Source organism: Urtica dioica, chromosome 11 (genome assembly GCF_054948205.1).
Source record: "Urtica dioica subsp. dioica isolate 48M chromosome 11, U.dioica_male_clone48M_v1_H2, whole genome shotgun sequence".
Lineage (NCBI taxonomy): Eukaryota > Viridiplantae > Streptophyta > Magnoliopsida > Rosales > Urticaceae > Urtica > Urtica dioica.
Window position 1 is genome coordinate 13334578 of NC_142766.1, and position 22541 is coordinate 13357118.

Below are 22541 nucleotides of genomic sequence, written 5' to 3' on the forward strand. Positions count from 1 at the left end.
GACAACAAACTCCCACTTGACTCAAAGAAGATGTGAGTAGTCCTTTATGCCTAATCCCTCTCGATGTTGGTCGAAGACCATGTTCGCTAGGGCCTTGGTGAATGGATCTGCCAGAGATCTACTGAGTGAAAACATTTCCTTTGTGAGATAATCAAAAGGTTGGGTAGGTTCCCGTAAAGATTGTGTGTGTGTGCTCTTGTATGCTTGGGTGTTTTATCCTGTTATTGTTGTTGCTGCCAGATTGCTTACGTTGCGTTGTGTTGGATAGTTGGCTGATCGGACAGCGGGTGTTCGAGCCATCACAGGCGCGAAATTTGGGAGGAAATATTGTCCCTGTGACACCTACTAACATGGAAATTATAACTAAATAAAAAACGCAATAAATAAGAATTTCAAACGTGGAAGGTTTTGTTTCATCAATGAATTGTGATTTTTTTAGCAATAAATTATGATTTTCAAACGTTTGAATTTTTTTCATCAATAAACGTGGAAGTTACCCACATATATGGAAGTTATTAAAATTGCATTATATTAAAAAAAATTATTTATAAGTAATTCAAAGAAGGCATTTGAAGTCATTTATAAAACAACTTTAAGAAGATTTTTGAAGACATTTATAAAATGACTTTACATACAAAAAAAGTTATTTACAAAGTCGTTTTTAAAAAAACTTAACAATATCTTTTAAAATTGTACTTTAAACGTCTTAAAAAATATATACTCATTTAAAGTCATCATTTTTAAAGTGACTTAAAATATTTGTATGAAGGTTTTCAAGTCACTTTTCCAATGTCTTGAAATGTTTATTGGAGTCATTTTCTAGATGACTTGAAAAGCTAACATTGGAATTTAGACTATTGAAGTCGTTCAATTTAGAAAACGTCTTAAAATTCATGTCTTTAAATATCATATATGTAGTAGTGAAAAATAAATTAAATGAAGGAAAAATATTACAATAAATAACTCCTCTATTAATATATATAAAAAAAATTCCTTAAAAATATGAAAAATATTACGAGTTCTTCGCCGACGATCTTCACCACCGAGTCAACTTGACATCCGTCCCGAGCCGCTAATTTTCTGACCAGAGCCTGCTCTGCCCGAAGCACTCCATAGAATGTACATCCCTCGTTTTTTCCGCCTCCGACTCCGCTCGAAGCAGCCACTCGAAATGAACAAATTAATACTGAACGAATTAACACATAACATCCTACCATAAATTAACACGAATTTCTCATCATTTTCTTCCTTCTCGAAGGCTGAAATCACACCCATATATCGACAACAATTTCATTCTCGAAAGCATTTTTTTCGCAACCGAAAACACACACATATAGACTGAGCCGCCAAAACCCGAATCAACTCAAGTTGAGATTTTATTTTACAAACAATAAATTTAAAATATATTGAATATTCAAGAAAAAAAAACTCTAACCTTGAGATGAATTGGTGTTGCTGGCCGTGAAAGAACACAAAGCAGTCCACCCCCATCGGCGTCCTCATTATTGCCACCGTCGATCTTCGACTCGTCCTTATCCTTGAAGACCCACCGCGACTCGATCGAGTCCATGCTGATAGGAAATTTGCTAATGTTTATATGTAGAACCTTAGATATCAAAAAGAGACGGGGTTCAATCTTTTTTAGGACTCTTAAAACTTTGTATTTTTTTAAAAAAAATTGCTTATTTCTGCCATTGTATAGATGGTAAGTCGGTAACAAAGGACAAGGATAATAACTTGGGTGGATTAGGGAAGTTACTCACTATATTTGAAATAATATTTATGGCATGATAGACACATACGTAATTGATCACGATGTAAAATCAAATTTAATGAGATCTGATTATGTTAATGTACAATAATAATCATTCATTCATGATTTTTTATATCATAAAGTTAAACAAAAAGGGCAAAATTAGAAGCTAAAAATTGATTTAGTTGCCACATCATCATAATTGGCTATTTAAACAAAAATCATAAAGCATTGACTAATTTGCAATTCCAACGAGGTTGGTTCATCCGTGTAATTTTTCCAAAAAAAACGTTACACTCCTCCATTAATGCATTCTATTTTCATTTTGTTGAAATTAGAGAGAAATGCGAGATTTGAATATTGAAGAATCTCAAAGTTTATAGACTGGCCAACCCTTAGGATTTTCTTCAGCCCTAGGATGAAGGGTTGCTTGTCACGCACGCACCTATAGTGTTGGCCCAAGACGCATGACCAACTTGACCCATAATTCATATAGGTTTTGGCCCAAGCAACATTCTATCCCAACACTCTACAAACTCTACAAGGCCCAAGCCCAAGGAGAGATTCCGCCAAGTCACTTAACATGGAAGTTCCTAAAAACTGTTATCAAACAACATAAAATATCTATAATGTATCAGGAAGATGGATTGTTATGATCTAAAAATAATTATATCAGTGCTCTGTTTTTTTATTGGTTTTCCCTTGTTGGTAAATTCTGATCCCCAGATTAATTTCACTTGAATTTTTTTTGGACTCTTATACACCCAATGTCAGTGTGCAGATAGTATAATTTAGATATATTTTTGCTCAAAATGTACCAAGTATAAAGTGTTTTTTCCCATAATAACTAAGTTTCATCAATTCATTTCGAACTGGTTCACAGCCTCCAATTGGGGTTTTGTAAAAGTAAAAAAGGAAGTGACACAAAGAAGATAGCAGAATTTCTTCCTCAACTGTAACAAGTACATGTTGGGTTTAATTTGGCTTGGCTATGCTTACGCAGCAAATTACAGATTTCTTTCATGAATTTAACTGAAAGAACAAAAACTAAAATTCTAAGAAACTAGATCTTAACCAATATAAAATGTAGAAACCTATTGCACCCTTAAAAAGAAGATGGGAAAAAAACAAATCATGATTTTGCAGGCAGCGCTCGAGGTCTCCATAGCCCCACTCTGTACTTGTGGGTATATTTCAGAATCAACTTCCTCTGTAACACATAGATCAAACAGGATTCTCAGTAGCAAATAAACTAGTTAGAGTGAAGTATGACTCTGAGTAGAAATATCCTGAACTACAACCAATATTCCATACTTGTAAGACCAAACAGCACCAGAAGATAATTGATGACGTTATGCTATGATTGATCATGCTTTGTTTTAGAAAGACTGAAACTATGAACTTGAGTAGAATAACTATAACCAATGTTCCATTACCATAAGAGGAAGTAGCACCAGAATATAACTCATGACGTTAGGTTACATTTATGATGCCATGTGTTTTAGAAAGATCGATAAGGGTATTTTTCTTTTTCTTTTATGAGTGAGCTAGTAGAGAAACCGTCATTGGAACAATGAAAATAACTACACTAATATACTATAAAAGAATAAAGATAATCTGAGCAAGCCCTTCTCTAAGACCAAATATAACATACATATATATACACATACATATAGATACACACTCACACATGTATATATACACACACACATACTTGTATACATATATACACACAATCTATTTATCAAGAAACTTTGTATTCAACTGTATTGTTGGCATTTAGCAGTTATAAATTAATGATATTAGAACCATAAGTTTGGAAGTCTTTTTAATTTGGTTGATATTTCCCTTCAGTTCATCCTGCTTTATCCAGAAATAAACACTTAAAAGCGTTCCGCAAGTAAATGCTGATTTTCATCCAAGAGATAAACAAAAGAAAATGTAGAAACAAGCTTAACTTGTCAGATCAATGTTAAAATTTTATACAGCAGAAATAGTGTAGCCCCTATTTTTACAAGAACATGTCATTTCTAAACAATGATCAATGTAATTCTATGAGGTTAATCAAGTTTACCGCCCCAATTAAGTAGCTAGACTCAAAAGACTTACATGCTTGCAGGGAATTCCAATCTTCTTGAGCTTCATTGTGCGAGTGAGAAGAAATTTCTGAAAGTCTCCAATCTCTGATTCGAGCTTGGTCACATGGGTTTCAACTCCATTGCCTACTCCTTTCAAAAACTCAGGTATTCCAACTTTCACTGCAACAAAACAGCATCTAGTTAAGCTTCCTCGTGACACTTGATTGCAAACAGCTTAATCAGATCATACATTTGGTTTGGCCAAAACAAAATTCATTCCCACTTAAGAGACATGCCAAAACCACTCGCAGAGCACATTATCCCCTTCTCTTTCAGATCAGTTTGGCTTAGAACAAGCATATGAACTTAGAAAAGAAAAAAAAATTGTTGATTGGCCTGTCAAAACTGTAAATTTCTCACTCTAGACGTAAGGAGAAGTGAATCGAACAAATCAAAATCCAATATTCACCGTTCTTTGATTCCTTCGACTTGCAATAGTGGCCAAATAGAATCAGCAACGACTACCAGATAAAACAAAAACTAGAACAGAAAAGCTAATTCACTAGCCATATCGCTTCCAAAATAAATAAATCTCGAGAAATAGAAATTCACTGTTTCGACAGTCGACATAAATAACCGAACGAAGAACGCCATGAAAGATACGGAATCCTACAGTAATAAAAATTGCATACATTCATAAGCGATTCCTTTGGAGAAGAATCTAGAAGAACCAGGCGTGAAATGGCTCGAAAGGATTGAAGCTTTGTTGAAGAGCATTTGATTCCAAGCCATCGTCTTCTTCAACTAGAGAATCAACCCTCGCGGGCTTTGTCAGTTGCTACGAGCTTTTCGGTTATAGGGAAGAAAGATATACGACGTCGTTTTAAATGTTAAACCCCTTGGCCCGAGTGATTCGATTTTTGTTCAAAATAGGACCACCAAACAAGCTATATTCATATTTTCACCCCTTTTCTATTAGATTTCTTTCAAATAGGAAATACTGTAATATCCCTCAGTTTTAACTTACAAATCTGTAAAGGTTTTCTTGTTCATCAACTCACAGCTTATTGGTATACAAACTATCTAAGTTTCTTTAACTTCGAATTCAGAAAAATTAGTGATCTCTTCGTTGATTAAAAAAAACTAGCTCTAGATTATTCTCCCGCTAATCAATTACCATGGACATTTAGGTACAAAATACAACGAATGACTTTAAGCTTTAACATGAAACATATTTTTTACACTAGATGAGGTTTGACCTCTCCTTCTAAAACCTATTATTGGAGTTGTCAAAAGTGCGGACTGCAGGAGTTTCTTAAAATAAAAATTCACCTAGCTAAAATGAGCTATTAACTTTAACCGAAAATTCGAAATTCTTCAAAATAAAATAAAATAAAACTTGATAGAAACTTATGTTAGAAGGCAATGATCTATTTTCCACACACATACACAAAAACAATATCAAACTAGGACTATTATATTAATTTTTTAATTTTAAATAAATAATTAACTTTCGAGTTTAGCTAAAAACTTATCACAACCCGATTTTATGGTAGGTTATCAACAATGAAAAGACACGTAAAAAATAAACTGTATCACACATTCCATGTTTTCCATGTGAGAGGAGCCAGCTTTTTGTTTTTAATAAATCATTCATATACGAGGTGAACTTTTTAGTTTTTACTTTTTATAGTGTCACTTTCACCCCAATGTAAATAGTTGAGGGTCGGTAAGCAGTGTCAATTGCTAGTAATTATATATTTCCATAAAACAAAGCCTTCCTCGTTTGAAAATTACGTAACCTTTTCAACTGTTTTCTTGTGATAGCCTCAAATGTTGTTTCATTCAAATCATGAGACAAACAAAATCTTTTCTCTTGAACAAAAGTCATAATTTATCTTCTTTCACTTCTTATATAGCTTTCTCAATAATTGCAAACACCTAACTTTCTTTGTAACAAGAAAACGGTATTTCCGTTCCCACGAGCGATTACCGCTCTTTTGATTCCGTGAATATCGGCGGAACAGAAAAGCTATTTCGTCCGTAATTTTCCGACCCCTATTTTGTTAGCAAATTTTTGTTCTAATTTTGGCCAACTATTCTCGGAATTGAACATTTAGTCCTGGATGAAACGGAATTCTGGTTCCGTCCGAATACAGGGATTTATCTCCGACTCTTATTGCTAAGTCATATATGATACCAAAAAAAACTTTCTATTAATTAACCGTCTTGCTTATTTTTCATGTCACACCTTCAAACTCTATACAATTTCACACAATTCTATTTAACATTCTATAGGAGTCAACTCTGTTTTCAAATCTACACAACAACAACAATATCACAAACAAATCATCACTCTCTATCAATCCCAACTACACTCTTCCCTCATTCCCTGCCAAGACAATGTACTTATCTTTCCTAGTAAAATTAGTGCACTCAAACCCCAAGGCCTCACCAATCTTGCTCTGCACGTAATTCGCCACCTCAACGCTCGACTTCCCTCCGGCCCCGCAAGTGAGCCCCGGGGGAAGCTTCTCCAGCACCCTCACCGTGCACTCGGTCCTCGGGTTGAGCAGCACGAAAACCGGGTCCAGGAACTTAAACCCGCCAGCTGTCGTCCCGTAAAACATCGTGGATCGAAAATCAACGGCCACCGGGACGATCTCGTCGGTGAGCTCGGCGAACATCGGGCTGAACCGCAGCAGATACGGCTCCCTGCAAGTAAAGGTGGACATTTTGACCAGTTAAAATTAACAACCGATTAACCGCGGTTAACCAATCACTAAAAATGTAAAATATTGAAACTAATAGTTAATTGGTAGCCGGTCAAATCCTTAACCGTTCTGAACGGTTAATGGTTAACCGTTAATCGTTTAAAATGGTTAGAAGTTTAACCGGTTAACAATTTTGCCCACCTTTACCTGGCATTTTGACCAGTTAAAATTAACAACCGGTTAACCAATCACTAAAAATGTAAAATATTGAAACTAATAGTTAATTGGTAGCCGGTCAAATCTTTAACCATTTTGAACGGTTAATGGCTAACCGTTAACCGTTCAAATGGTTAAAAGTTTTAACCGGTTAACAATTTTGCCCACTTTAACCTGCAAGTGGTCCCCTCGGGACACACGACGAGGTCGCTCCGGCCGAGAAGCCGCTCCATCGTCTCGGAGTCCCTCGATCGGCTGCGGCTCAATCGGACGGTCCTGATCGGCGAGAGCAGCTCGCTCACGCGGCTCAGGCTGTAGGTGACCGCCACCACGGGCTTCCCTATAGCCATGGAGAGCGTCACCGGGTCGATCAGAGTCCTGTGGTTGCACACGTACAGCGTGCCTCTCCGAGTCTTTTTCTCCGGCGTGGGTGCGGTGGCGATGACGTGGCATGAGCCGGTCGTTCCCGCGAAGGCCAGGATCGGAACGGAGAGTTCGTGGGGGAGAGATAGTGCCGCGGCGAGCCTCGCGACGAAGAGAAAAAGTCCGAAGGGAAGCCATATGAGCATCTCCAAGAAGGAAGTGAAAGTTGGCTTGAAGGCTAGTCTTCCGTCGTGGAATATCAACGGCTTCGGGTACTTCTCTCTTTCCAAGGCTTGCCAAGTCTTCTTCTCGCTCTCGCTCACCTCGTAAACCTCCTACCACAAATTAAACAACCATTTTACAGAGTGTTTAATAAGATTGAACAGTTTTGTCACAATTTACACTTTAATTATTATTGAATTTGCTGCAAAATTTCAATCAAATCCATCCTGGTAATGGTGATGTATTTTTATGACATCATGTACAACACCTAAACAATTTTGCAAGTTTATACATATACATATATAATCTAACAAAATAATCAGGAGAAATAATTTTTTGATTAGCTTTTAATATTGATTTTAAAAAACTATTAAGAGTTATGCAGGGTGTCGGTTCCGTTAATAAAAGTTTGACATGATTAAAAATTAAATTAAAAATTAAGACAAAAACTAAATAAATTAAATTAAACCTTGCAGCGAGAGAGTAGTCTTTGATGGGTGCGACGACGAAACGACGTGGCTGAGCCAATCATGGCAACGAGCCACGAACCAAACAAACCACCATCCAAAGCCACGTCACCACAACTATTCTCTTCGTCCAACATCAAACCCACAAAGTAACCGCGAACCACCTTCAACTCTCTCCCCAACACCTTGTCCGCGCCGAGCCAATCCACGGCGAAACCCTCCACCATGACACGTGGCAGATCAGTGACGCATATCTTCCTGTGGAACCGCGCAACGGCCTCGACGCCTTGGCGGGCCGAGTCTTGGAGCAGAAACTTGGGGAGCACGGCACTTCCCGCCCTGAAACTTTTTTCCCTGAGGCCGACGAAGGCCACGAAGACCATGATCTTCAGGCCCAACTCTTCGCCGGCCAAGCGGACCAGAGGGTACAACACGAAAAGAACCAGCGATCGTAAAAGCCCGCCGGCCTCGAACGCCACGAGCATGAAGTAAGGAAATTCCGAAAATGACCTCGACAACACCGCTCCTTCGAGGTGGAACAACAAGGCCGGCTGTGATTTTCCCGGGGACGGGTTGGGAAGGGTTGTTTTGAGCTTCGAGCGCGGCTTCGGCTTCGGCTTCGGCTTCGGGCCGAACCGGGTTAGGATTCTTGTGAGGATTGCCTTGGACTGGAAGATAAATGACTTCATGTTTTTTTTTTTTTTGTCTTTAATATTTGTTGCACTTTCTCTGAGCTGTGTTAGGCTTTTTATACAACCGTAACAAGAGATTCACATGTTGGACTTTGGTTTATAAATGCCAAGGAATTATAGAAGGAAATATTGAGAGGAGATCAAATCGGTCCTACTTTGGAAACAAAACAAATTGGTTATTTCCATGTGGTTTTTTCTCATTTGTTTTCTTCTCTGCATAAGTAATCTTTATTTATATTTTCGAGAAAAAAAAAAATTAATTAAGAGATCCTGAATTGATACCAATTATAGTGCATTAAATTCCCCTGAAATATACAATTCAAACCACATGACAAACCAATCAAGCAAGACTTAGAAATTACAATAATATAGTGATCATTTCCCGATAATTCGAGAACTATTTTTTACTTTTTTTATTTTTGAGGAACTATTTTCTTCCTTGAAGTTATTTTATAATCAACAAAATATTCTCTTTGTTCGTCACCATAGAGGGATAAATTTAACAAATTTAATCCTCAATGATATAAATGCGTGGATTATGAATTTCATATTTTATTTTCTTTCTATTGATGGACATACTGATCTGATATTGACCTTTGTGAAAAGCTTTATACATTTATAAATAAAAAAAATTAGGAAAATAGTCAACTTAAATGTTTAACATTGCTAAATAGCCAACGTTTGGTAAATCTTAGGTAAATAACCGTAAATGATGACGTGACCTAATATATAGAAGTGACTATTTACCTAAGATTTACGTATGTAAATATATGAAAGTGGCTAGTCACTTAAGATTTATCAAACGTTAGCTATTTAGCAATATCAAATATTTAAATTGGCTATTTTCTAATTGACCCTTTATAAATTTGGTCCGTTTGTTCGGCAATCTTTAAGGTTCAAAATTCAAAAATTTGAGAGTTTAAAGTTTTAAATAGGGTTCGAAAATATTGTTGCTTTTTTTAAGTAATTGGTGATTCTTAATTAGTTTCTAAAATTATTTATCAATAAAGGGTAAATATGCGCTTTTACAATCGTTCATAATGATTTGTGATAATTTTGCAATATTTATGAAACATCGGCTATTTTACATATCTTATGTTTTAAGTTAACTAATTACTTACACTACCCTTTATTTTATGACAGAATGTAAAACAAATAAGAGGATCAATTAAAAAAATAAGTAGTAGATTATTATATATATATATATATATATATATATATATATGTATGTATGCGTGAGAGAGAGGTATATGACTCATTTCAACCATACATATGTTAAATTTATCACTCAATTATCTAATAATTAAGAAAATAGTCTAACTATTACAACACATATATGTGCATATTAGGCCTGTGCACGGTCCGGTCCGGTCCAAAACCGGCCAAAAAATCGGATCGGACCGTTCAAAACGGTTCAAAAAAACTCAAACCGGACCGGACCAAAAAACTGTAAAAACCAGACCGGACCGGACCGTTTTAAATCATCTAGACCGGACCGGACCGTTTTGAACCGTTTGGACCGTTTTGAATCGTTTAGACCGGACCGGACCGGACCGTTTTGGACCGTTTTACATAATTAAAAAAAATAAAAACCATTCATTTTCCACCAAAACACAAACATATAGTCATATATGGGAGTTAAATACATGCACAAATGTCTAATTTGGCTAATTGGACATTAATTATTATTTTTTTTATAAATAAACCGGTCTGGTCCGGTTTAACGGTTTTTTTTTTTAAAAAAAACCGGACCGGACCGTTTGCATTGAGTAAACCGGACCGGACCGGACCGGACCTGGAAAACAAAAAACCGTTTTAAACCGGACCGGCGGTCTAAAAATCACCGGTCCGGTTTACGGTTTTTTTGCGCCGCCCTAGTGCATATTATGAAAGAGTAGCAATGTGTCGACGTCGCAAGACCTTATCCATATTATACAAGTTAAAAAATTTCACTCATTTAAAATTATTATTATAATTATGAATTAATTATATGTAAAAATTATATTTGATTTGTTAGTTTTGATGTTGAACTTTATTTTTTTTATTATATATTAATGTTATTTTGTGATCAACACTTAACAACGCTTTTTACGATGCAATAAGCGAACTCGAGATGTCACATGCACTAAAGATGTCGTTCCTACCGTATCTTTGTTGGACTGAAGAGGGTTGTGACTAAGAAAGTACAGACGCAATATGCCATGATCTTTAAAGAGTCTTAGGAAAACCAACAAAAACAAAGGGGTGAGCAAGGTTGTTAATATCATATTTTAGTCGGACTCAAGAGGATCATTACTATGAAATGGACAAACTCAATATGCCACGGCCTCTAAGGAGCCTCGATCTTGACAAAAAAAACGAGGGCAGTGGTCGTTGATCTTGATCTTCTCTTTGCCACAAAGTCAATTTGTCGGTCTCCATCCCCTGAAATAAATGAGAAGGAGGGTTAAGAGTGCGCTGAGAAATTATCTTCTACGTGCACTCCGACCCTCAACATTAATCACGAAAGCTAAGTGAGTTAGGGATTCTAAGTCTCGTTTCTAGAGTTAGATAGAGAAAGTGAAGGGACAAAAAGATAAGTTGGATGTAGTTTCTCTATGTTGGAAATAACAATTCACCTCAAATATAGTCAAGCCGATAATGATTGGGTTAGAGAGGGTATATGGGTTTGTGAAGGACTTTGGAGATGGATTCTTAGACGGGGGTTTCTTTGGGTGGTATTAGTTAGTTTTCTTTTCTATGAATTTCTGATTTTGCTTGTTGTTTTATTTAAATTAGTTGTTTTTTTTTTTGCATTTAGGGTGTTTAGAGTTTAGAGTTTTGTCCACTGTCTTATAGTGGTTTTTGTGTCCGAAGATGATTTATTCTTCTTTCGAGTCAATCTTTTGGCAATACACAGACATTCGAACGTCTTTCTTCACAGTTGGTAGTCCTCGAGTACTGTGCCATTAATCTTGGTGGGTATTGCGAAAGAGTCATTAAGTTGCTCGAATTTTTGTGTGGTCTAACCGATTATCGGTAGTCCTCACACAATGTACGTTCATCGGATTCTAGTTTTGAATGTCAATTGTCTCGAGGTCTTATTTTTCTTTCTTGAAAGATGTTTCATGTCTGTACTCTTGGGTATTACGTTTTTTTTTCTAATAAATTGTCGCGGACTATTGTTTAAAAAAATAATAAAAAAATAAAAAAATTAATAATGAAGATATAATTTTAATTGAAAACATATCCTGGATAGGTTAATACCCGATACTATATTGAGTTATTTGATCGAAATTAATATTATCATCGTAAATTTATTTTTCATAAATAGATATCGTTTATTCTCCACTTTGATATCCACTGTGTTTTTTTTTTAAAGCAATTTTGATGCAAGAATAGATTGAACCCACGACCTTCACTTTGGAGGCGATGATATTTATTATGTTTTAAATCAAACAGTATAGTACTTCCAACATATTTATTTATTTATATGTACAACACCAAAATAAAAAAATAAAAGTCATTTATGTTTTATCAATATCCATATATTCGTTTTTAGATTTTCTTGTAGACAGATATTGATCAATTTCAAAGTGAAGTAAGTTGGCTGTTTCTAGACCCTAAGAAAAACTGCTAATTAAGTGTCATTATTATTAATAATAAGGCGACTTTTATCGAGAACATAATTACTGATTTTTTTATTATAAAAAAAAAAAAAGAAGGAACTACAAACAAAAACATGCAAAATTAATGAGTGGGACCGGGATTTAAAAAAAAAATGAGTGGGATCGGAACATTGAAAATGATGACGCATGTAATTATATATTAGCTCAATTGGCTACCTAATGAACATTCGAGTGATAAAACTTATATCACAAAATTTGAATACTCGGAAGAGATATAATTAAGAAGATGTTATATGGTCACATCCTAATCAAGCCATTCACATCCGATGGAAGCATCTATAATTCAAACTATGAAAATGACGTATAACTAAAAATAAATCGCACTACGTGTATACAGACTTGTACATTCTTTTCTTTCGTCACTTAGAATAATAATTTTATAATTAGTGATACGAAGCTTCATTAAAGTCCTTCTTTGGGGTTTTGCTTGATTGGTGTGAACACAAATATTATTTTTCAAACTTCAAAACATCTACGCAACTGGGAATTAATTGATTAGTTACATAAATATAGCATTCCGATGTGCTAGATTGTTTCCTCATGATAAGCATGACAACACTGATTAGTAAGTATAGCACATATTATCGTATAATTAGCAAAGCATCAATTATATTACGGATAGTATATGCTTTACTAATTATACGATAGTGTGATATAACCATGACAACACTGATTAGTACGTATATAGCACATGCTGTAATTTTTTGTTAGATTGTGTATGTCTAAATTATATTCTATCAAGAAAGAGAAGAATAAGACAATTTAGACTGCGATAGTTAGGAATGATATTGTTATCTGATTTTTTTTTTTAATTCATTTGTTATCCGATTTAAACGGATCAGATAATACATTATTCGAACTGGATTGACTGTAATACTCGTTACTATTTAAACAGGTTTGAGAATGGGTACATGAAGCATGTCAACTCGACCTGTTATAACAAACAAAAAACCTTAACCTAGATAACTAATTATCATCCCTTGAAATTATTTTGTGGTGTAGCTATAAATTTCAATTTGCTTTAATATGTTATGTCCCTTTAAGTTGTATTATTATGTTGAATTTGTAGTTTTTAATTGGTATGTAGACTTGTTGAGTGATTAATTATTTTTTTTATTGTTAACCAGATTAACGGATAGTAAAAACACGATTTTTACATTCGTGATCTGATCTATTTAAGAAAACGGATTACTAGGTGCGAGTTCACAGATATTATTTATAACGTGTATCGGAATAAGTGCACTCATTTATTGTACATGTTGTCGTATAACCATTAACGTTTCGGGATCTTTAACATATGCAAATTTTAAATAAAATTCCATCCCGATCATATCTCTGTAAAACTCGATAGTTAAAAAAAAGTTAACAAACTTGATGTAAAAAAATTAAGGAGTAAAAATACAAATCAGTATAAATATTAATCTTTCTTTTAGTTAAATATATATAAAAAAATAAAAAATAAAAAATAAAAATAAAAAGTAAAAAACCGCTTTTAGCATATTAGAATTAGAGTGAGCTGAAGATTTGATTAAAAAAAAAAAAACTATCTCGTAGATATAGTTTGTTCATATGTATATCCACTGCCTGGCTGTCGGTTGTTAATTTATTCCGAGGAATTGAATCATTGATCATTTTATAAATGAATTGTCCACCATGATGTTTGCCAGACATTTGTAGAACTGGAGTATGTTGCTTATTATTATAAAAAATTAAAAAAATAATAAAAAAAAAAAAATTTTAAAAAAAGAAGAAGAAAAGATGGCCTTCTTCAACAAATAAAAAACTAACAAAAAAGAACAATAAGGTTTCAGGTCGTATTCTGGGTTTCACGTCGAAGGTTTGGTGTCGGAAGGTGACGGTAGGAAGTGAGTGTTCTTGGGTCTTTACGGGGACCCGATCGCGGCTCTGAGGAAGTATTCCTGGGATCTGGTTAGGAGACTGCAACCGCGTCCCGAGTTTCCTTGGTTTGTTGGAGGTGATCTTAATGAGGTGGCGTGGAACTCGGAGCTCAGCGGTGACAGATCGAGGGGTCCTCGGCTTCTTGAGGACTTCAGAAGGATGATGGAGGACTGCGACTTGGGGGATCTTGGGTTCGAGGGCGATGTTTTCACTTGGCATCGTAGCGAGGATCCTCTTAGTAGCGCGGGGAGACTTGACAGGTGCCTGGCCAACCCAGCCTGGTCGGCTGCCTTTCCCTCGGCTTTGGTGAGGCACTTGGAGTTTTGGGGTTCGGACCATCGGCCTCTTCTCTTATCTACGTCGGGGAAGGAGGATAGAGAGCAAAGGAGGAGTTCGAGACGTTTCTTTTTTGAGAAGTCTTGGTGCGGCGAGGAGGGATGCGATGAGACTATTAGGAAGGCCTGGAAAGCGAACCCGGGGAGAGAGGGAGGCGAAAATCTGGCTCTCTCCCTGGCTCGGTGTAGGGTTTCGCTCTCTAGGTGGGGATCTACTAGTCGGAGGGGTTTCAAAGATCGTATTGCTAGACAAAAAGAGATCCTGCATCGTGTTAGAGAAGAGGGGCCCGGAAGAAATGTGGAGGCTATTAGGCGGGAAGAACGTCAGCTGGATGCTCTGGAGGAAAAGGATGAGATGTTCTGGCGACAACGCAGTCGTGCTAACTGGATGAAAAGTGGGGATAGAAACTCTAAACTTTTTCATCGTAAGGCGACCACTAGGAAGAAGAAGAATGAGATCCATGGGTTGTCGATGAGAATGGAAAGTGGATAGTGGGAGCTCGCGGGATCGAGTCGGTGGTGGCTTCATATTTCTCTGATATCTTTCACTCCGACTTGCCGTCTCGCGAGGATATTGATTTGGTGTGCGACGGAGTTTCCAAGTCCATTACTGACGATATGAATTTCGCTTTACTAACCCCTTTTACAGGTGACGATGTGAGACATGCCGTTTTCTCTATGGAGGGATCGAAAGCCCCCGGAGAAGATGGCTTTCCGGCTTTGTTCTACCAGCGCTATTGGGATATTGTAGGAACGGAGGTGGTGGATCTGTGCTTGGGAGTGCTGAATGAGGGTAAACCGGTGGGGGGTATAAATAGAACTATCATTACCCTCATTCCGAAGAAGGATAAGCCTGAGAGAGTTCGCGAGTTCCGACCAATTAGCCTTTGCAATGTTGTCTATAAGGTAATATCGAAATGTATTGTTGAACGCTTTAAAATCACCATGCCTTACTGTATTTCAGAGAATCAAAGTGCTTTCATTGGTGGGCGTCAAATCCACGACAACGTGATGATATGCTACGAGTCGATTCACACCATGTCTCAGGGAAGATTCGGCAACGGGGCATGTGCGGCTCTTAAAATTGATATGGCTAAGGCCTATGATAGAGTGGAGTGGGCCTTTTTGGAGGCGATGATGCTAACTCTCGGCTATGATGCTCGCTGGGTGGAGAAGGTTATGCGCTGCGTGACCTCGGTGAGTTTTTCCTTTAATATAAACGGTGAAATTCGTGGTAATGTGATTCCAGGCAGGGGGCTGCGTCAAGGGGACCCGCTTTCGCCTTTCCTTTTCCTCTTCTGCTCTGAAGGTTTGTCTAGTCTGCTTCGGGTACGGGAGGAGCAGCGGCTTATTAGGGGGGTTCGGTTCGGGCATCATGATCTTTCTATCACCCATCTCTTCTTTGCGGACGACAGCCTCGTGTTCTGCCAAGCTACAAGGGAGGAGTGTGAAGAGGTTGCGCGATGCCTGCTAGAGTACTCAAAAGCCTCAGGTCAGGTGGTCAACTTTGCTAAATCCGACGTGTGTTTCGGCTCGGAGGTCGAGGAGGCGGTCGGGGTTGAGCTGGCTGATATCCTCCATGTTTCGGTCACGGCTTGCCATCAACGATACCTGGGTCTCCCTACGACCGTGGGTAGATCGAAAAAGGAGGTCTTCGCTTATGTGCGTGAGCGTATTTGGGATAAGATTAACTCGTGGCGAGGACTTTTTTTCTCGAATGCAGGAAAAGAAGTTCTTATTAAAGCGGTGCTTCAAGCGATTCCCTCGTACGTCGCCAGCTGTTTCCGCATTCCCCAAGGGCTCATTGATGATATTCATAAGGCTATTGCTAGCTTTTGGTGAGGGGACCAGAGAAGTCAGAAGAAAATTCATTGGTGTAAATGGACAGAGCTGACAGTTCATAAGGATAACGGTGGTCTGGGATTCCGTGACATTGGGAGATTTAATCAGGCTCTCCTCGCTAAGAATGTTTGGCGTCTCCTAAGGCGGCCGGATAGCCTGGTTGGACGCGTGTTTCGTGAGAGTTACTTTCCGATGGGCGATATTCTGGGGGCATCCTGCGGGTCTGCAGAGTCTTTTCTCTGGAAAAGCCTCTGTTGGGGAAAAGAGGTGATTCGACGTGGATCACGGTGGAGAATTGGAGATGGCGAATCGGTGTCGGTTACTGAAGATAGATGGATTCCGAGCCCCCCGTCCTTTTGCCTTGAGGACCCTTCTTCCATCCCAGGTGATATGCGGGTTTCTGAGCTTATGTTGAGCACGGGGGTTTGGAACGTCCCTCTGATTGAAGCTATGTGCTCTCCCGAGGATGCTGACATCATTACTAATATTCCGTTGAGCCGTAGCGGCGGCCAGGATGTGCTTCGGTGGCACTATACGAAGGACGGTGAGTATTCGGTCAGAAGTGGCTACCGGGTTGCGATGGATTCTTTCTCTCCTTTGGCAAGCACGTCGAGCCCCTCGGGAAACATCGAGTGGTGGAAAATCCTTTGGAGCCTCAGGTTACCCCCAAAGGTAAAAAGCTTTGTGTGGAGAGTTTGCCGTGGGTGGATCCCAGTCCGGGTTAATCTTGCGAAGAAAAAGATTACGGAGGAGACTCGTTGCCCTATTTGCTCCTACAACGATGAGACCCTTTTCCACGCCTTTTGGGGTTGCCTTTGGGCTCGGAAAGTTTGGAAAGCTGGAGGCTTCAGAGACCTTATCCCTCTGTTCCGCGAAGGTGACACGATAGGAATGCTCCTCGAGATCTCGAAAACTCTCCAGGTACGTAATCTCGAATTCTTTATCTCTATTATTTGGGAACTTTGGAATCACAGGAACAATGTGTGCGCCGGAAAAAATGTGTGGAATCCGGGGGACCTCGTGGAATGGACGGGGGGGTTTGTTCAAGATTTCCAGAAGGCTACGATTGAGGTCTGTGAGAAAAGCCATTCTCGCCCAGATATGAAGTGGAAGGCTCCGCCGGAGGGCAAGGTTGCAATCTCTGTCGACGCGGCGGTTCGTCAGCATGATAGAAGATACGGGATTGGTTGTATTGCGAGGGATTCCTTGGGAGGGGTGCTCGGATCGGAGATTATTACCCGACATCAAGGTATCTCGCCTCAACTTGCTGAAGCCTCAGCGATCCTCCAAGGTATGGTTTTTGCGTTGGATTTAGGTTGGAAGAAGGTGGTGATTCAATCAGACTGTCTTGAGGTGATCTCGGTCATTCGTCAGGGGTCTTCCCCATTTTCGGAGCTTGGTACTTTCATCGATGCTTAAACCTAATTTTGACTTTATTGATTTTGGTGTTCATTTTCGTGAATGTAATAAAGCTGCTCACAACCTTGCTAGCTATGCTCTTAATTTTAATACGGGTACCCGGTGGATTGGCTCGGTCTCTCCTTGTGCTTCTGCGGAGGCCGAGCACGATTGTCGTGGTATTAGCCCTTGCGTATAACCACGGTTTTCCTCCGCCATAAGTGAGGGCTTTTAATGATATTTACCCGTGGTACCGCCCACGATTTAAAGAAAAAAAAAAATACCCGCCACTAAACCACCTTAATATGATTCAATAGAGATGGGCTTTTTAATTTTAATTGGATTTTCACCGTTTTTCAATCGGTTAAAAATATTAGCAGGTTCACTTTAATCGGTTAAAAGTACAATTAATAGATCTTAACCTTAAAAATATTTTTGAAAATCATTAAAAATTGGTGTAAGATATAATTTTCTTAAATAAAAAAATAGGCGTATCGAGCCTAACTGCTTAAGCAGGGACAGGGCTACGCTAGGCCCATACCTTAATAATTTTTTTTTTTTTATAAACAGCTGTTCAAATGAATATGTTGATAAAAGCCAAAGGTTTATATTACAAAATTAGTACAAAAAAATTTAAAAACTTCTACAATACAATAAGAAGATGAAAAGATGACCACAAACAATCACAAATACAACAAAATAAAATGTTGGTTACCCATTTATGCAGGTAACCCGTCATTATTATATTACTATATGAATCGCGAGCAAAAACGTCAGTCTTCGCTTGTTGCAGATTGCGTTATTAGGGTCTTGCCCGACCGAGATTCACACCCAAAGAAGAAAATCAAATCTTAAATATGACATTTAGATATAAAGAAATATTCAAAACCACTACGATTAAAGATCATGCGGTACAAAAACCAAATCTTATAAGTCTGGATTATTGAAACATAATCAAAACTTAAAACAAAACATGAAAAAGGAAAATGATAAATAAAAGTTACATTTTCCAAGGAAGAGAGTCCTCCATTAGTCGAGACCATCGGAGCCTTTCTAGCTATCTCATGCATGGGAGGAGACGACACCGAAGATTAAAAAGCTCAAACTTTTGATTTTTGGGAGAGAAAGTGGCTAAGGTTTTTTGGGAGAGAGAGAGGCATGAAAAACTATGCAAGTCTATATTAATTATGAGTCATGAGATTTCTTTAAAAAAAAAAATATATATATATATATATGACTTTGTTATCAGCTTTTAACTTTTTTTACCTTAAAAATTTACAAAATAATCTTTTTTTTTTTTTTTTGCAGATTAATCTTCCTAAATTGTTTTTCTGATTAATTTATGAATTACAAATATTTGAATTTAGAAAGAAAAATGAGAAGATATGTAATTACAAGAGTAATTTTAGTAATAAAAAAACGATGTTTTAGTACAGTTTTATATTTCATTAGAAACTAAAACATTGGAAATTTTGGTACGAGATTACTTTTTTAAGTTATATAACTGTTACACCGTATATTATATCATTAAAATCCCTTAAATAAAATCTTATGAAAAGAAGTGTGTGAGAAGAAACAAGGAGCATTAATTAACTTTACTATTAATTCGTATTATTTTTCTTAAAGCAATAATAATACTATTCATAAATAGTAACGTTAATAAATTTTCCTGAAAGTAATCTTTTGATAAATTAAATTGCTACCAACACTCATAAAGACCTTGAGTACAAAATATGTTACATTCACTTCTGTCTAAATCAGACTGCTCGTAGTCATAATTGAAAAAGCACTCGATAATTCGTGTGGATGCAAAATTTAAACTAAGGAAATTAAGGGAACACATAATAATTCAAGCTCAACATTGACCACGCATTTCCGATTGATGAGATGACTTGATCAACAGAGACGACGTCGCTTCGTAAAAGGATATTCCCCGGTTCTCTTCTACTTGGACGGATATATAACAAAAATTTCAAATTAAAATCTAATAGATGGCTAATCCATCTAAATTGACACATCAACACAAAACAAAAGACATAGGAAGATTTTTCTAGATCTCGGGGTAGAGTTTCTCAGTGGATAGTCTATTGAATTGACTTTTTGTGTATATGGATAAATCCTACGACCTACCAATTGGTAGGCGGTTAAACTGGTGACTAGGTATATTTACTGTAAGCCGTACTTGTTTGAAGTTCGTACTTGTTTGTTTTATTCGAGCCTTGTCAAAATTTTAACACCAATTGGAATAGACAATAGAGTGTTCTATGTCAAATAGTATAATTCTGGCAAAATTATAACAAAATATTATGAAATGAGTAGTTAATATAAAAGATTATTGACGGCATAAATATCTTAATTTTTTTATTTTTTATAATTTTATATCATAAATTTATTTTCAACGGCTAAAATACCTAACGTTATTTATTAATACCACCGTTACTTTTAGTTCGTTAAAATGACACGTGGAGGGTTATTAACAACATAAATACCTTAATTTTTTGATTTTCTATACTTTTATAACACATTTTTTTTTTCAAATAACAGGGCTTAAAGACGTGACGAATTTTCTGAGCCTTTTATTTTTTTCACAACTTAAATTAAACTGCTACAAACTAGTAATTATACACACCAGATTTCGTAATTAAAAAAAAAATACCTTGAGCAAGGCAAGCTTAGAACTCACATCTGGTTCATTGAGAAAAGAAGATGAGAGACGCCATGAAAGTTGTACTTCAGTTCAGAGGACTTATCGTTTTCTATCGATAGAGGCTAAGCTTTGCTGTCCAACATCAACGATGCTTTCTTCACGAGTGCAAGACATCTTCACAAACAGACTCATTGATTTCGGGTTTGCATGTCGCTGGAGAGGAAGAGGAAGAGAAAAAGAAAGAGAAAGGTGTCGCTGCCATTGTCGTGTGGTTCCCGACATCTTCGTCTCGGTCTCTCCGACACTCCTCCTCGACTTCACGTTGGCGTGCGCCCACGCTAAAGAACAATGTTGCTCTTTTTTTTTTACTTTTGATTTTTTTAATTATTTTTCTTTTCTGCTTTTATTACTTAATTATTATTTTATTTTCTGATTTTTTTATTCAATTTATTCGATTATGAGAGTCCACGTGTCATTTAATGGATTAAAAGTAATGACAGTGCTAAAAAGTAATGTTTAAGTATTTTTGTCGTCGAAAAAAAGTTGTGGTATAAAAGTGATAAAATCGAAAAAAAAAAAAAAGATATTTATGCCATCAATAACTCTAATATAAAAATAGCTTTTATCATTCAACAACGGAGTGGGTAGCCAAAATTCATCTCATCGGCCTGAACGATGAGGATTGGATATAAAGGACACCTTTGAAATTTTGTCATTTTGCAAGTACAATTTGGAATTAGAATATTATATTTTATTTACTAATCTAAATGTGACATATGCTAATTTGAACAAACTCTAGTTAAAAAAAAATAATAAAGAAAAAATTCTCAATATTTTAATATTTTTAATTAATTTCAGTTGTGGTATAAGTTGGATGGTTCAAATTACTATATATATATATATATATATATATATATATATATATATATATATATATAATTGTATAGACACCATAGAGTGGGAAGAATCGCCCGATATCATCATAGACATGTTGTGTTGTCTCAAATATGGTTTAAGAGACAATGCTTGTCTTCGCGATTGTGGTGCGGCTACAATTTTGAAGGGGCTACAAGCTACAAGGGAAGTCGGGTGTCAATGCGGTTCGAATACAATCAGATTGTCTAGGAGTCATCGATATCATAATGTTGCGGAGTTGGTTGATAAGTGTGGAAGCTCGAGTAATCGCACACATTAATAATTTGGTCCCTCGAACTTGTCTTAATCGCTTGTCGGAGAGAGGGTCCATATTTTCGCTCAACTGTTAAACGATGATCAAGAGTAACTACAATGGTGGTGTAAGTCAAGCGACAAAGGTTTTGATAATTCAAAATTCTCAAACTTTTGTTGTTATATTTGGTGGATAATTTCAAAATTATGACCATTTAGAATCTTTTTTCTAACCAAATTCATTAATCGCTTTTGTACCAAAACTCATGGCATAGAGATCAATTTAAAGGTACCGAAATACACTCTATGCTTTTTCAAAAATTGTGTTCATTCTAATTATTCATATTTACTGCTCTTCGTGTAGATTTTGTTCTTAATTTTTATTTTTTTAATGTTTAGGGTTTGGAGCATTACATTAGATATATGTTTTATTCAAAATCAAGTGGTATTAAGTTATATATAGGATATGATTTCGATGGTTTTTTTTAAGTTTATTTCAAATTTGAAAAAAATTCGTTTTAGAGATTTATTGACATGTTTATCAATAAGTTCTTAAATATCAACAAATTTTCAAAGAAACTAAAAATATATGTGAAGATTGAAACATTTTTCGATAAATGTTTGGATGCCAATAAATCTTCAAAAAATTTGGGATTTTTATTTGAACATTTATTGACATATTTATTAATAAATTTATGGATGTCAAAATATGTTCTAATATTTGTAATTGATTACTAATTCAAAATGTGAAAGTTAGCAAATCAACATTCCAAGTTTATTTGTATATTGTTCTGTCTCTACATTTTGTTTTCTCTCGTATATATTGATTGCTAAGAGAATATACCAAAATTATGATCATTTAGAAAAAAATGACCAAAATTTATTAATTACTTCTAATTCTAAAATTATGATTATTAGTTTTGAACTTAAAAACAATTAATAAATTTTGGTCGAATTATTTAAATGGTTATAATTTTTTAATTATGCATATAGCTAATTTTCGGGTCCGTTGGAGGACTCAAGGGTATATGGAACCTAGCCCAATGTATGATTATCATAAGAATTGATGCCCAAATTATT

General features: G+C 36.4%; 3 protein-coding genes across 3 annotated transcripts; 1 reads left to right on the top strand and 2 right to left on the bottom strand.

Annotated features, from left to right (window-relative positions):
* Positions 1-2581: 2581 nt before the first annotated feature.
* On the bottom strand, positions 2582-4693 carry LOC149381382 (uncharacterized). The gene is made up of 3 exons (XM_089600864.1): positions 4524-4693; positions 3863-4011; positions 2582-2963 (listed from the first exon to the last, which is right to left on the bottom strand). The coding sequence occupies exons 1-3, from the start codon at positions 4621-4623 to the stop codon at positions 2886-2888; spliced, it is 327 nt and encodes a 108-aa protein (XP_089456990.1). The 5' UTR covers positions 4624-4693; the 3' UTR covers positions 2582-2885.
* A 1332-nt stretch (positions 4694-6025) lies between these two features.
* On the bottom strand, positions 6026-8701 carry LOC149381383 (putative glycerol-3-phosphate acyltransferase 3). The gene is made up of 3 exons (XM_089629814.1): positions 7816-8701; positions 6936-7459; positions 6026-6546 (listed from the first exon to the last, which is right to left on the bottom strand). Exons 1-3 carry the CDS (start codon positions 8500-8502, stop codon positions 6204-6206), a joined length of 1554 nt encoding a protein of 517 aa, XP_089485940.1. The 5' UTR covers positions 8503-8701; the 3' UTR covers positions 6026-6203.
* A 5533-nt stretch (positions 8702-14234) lies between these two features.
* Positions 14235-14900, top strand: LOC149381384 (uncharacterized). The gene has a single exon (XM_089601343.1). It carries the CDS (start codon positions 14235-14237, stop codon positions 14898-14900), a length of 666 nt encoding a protein of 221 aa, XP_089457469.1.
* Positions 14901-22541: the final 7641 nt, after the last annotated feature.

Excerpts from the sequence above, each read along its gene's own strand:
- LOC149381382 (XM_089600864.1), bottom strand. The coding sequence starts at position 4,623 with ATGGCTTGGAATCAAATGCTCTTCAACAAAGCTTCAATCCTTTCGAGC. Across the intron at positions 4,012-4,523 it reads CAAAGGAATCGCTTATGAAT|TGAAAGTTGGAATACCTGAG; the intron begins GTATGCAATTTT and ends GTTTTGTTGCAG. Across the intron at positions 2,964-3,862 it reads TTGGAATTCCCTGCAAGCAT|AGGAAGTTGATTCTGAAATA; the intron begins GTAAGTCTTTTG and ends TATGTGTTACAG.
- LOC149381383 (XM_089629814.1), bottom strand. The coding sequence starts at position 8,502 with ATGAAGTCATTTATCTTCCAGTCCAAGGCAATCCTCACAAGAATCCTA. Across the intron at positions 7,460-7,815 it reads GACTACTCTCTCGCTGCAAG|GAGGTTTACGAGGTGAGCGA; the intron begins GTTTAATTTAAT and ends AATTTGTGGTAG. Across the intron at positions 6,547-6,935 it reads CCCGAGGGGACCACTTGCAG|GGAGCCGTATCTGCTGCGGT; the intron begins GTTAAAGTGGGC and ends CTTTACTTGCAG.
- LOC149381384 (XM_089601343.1), top strand. The coding sequence starts at position 14,235 with ATGGAGGACTGCGACTTGGGGGATCTTGGGTTCGAGGGCGATGTTTTC.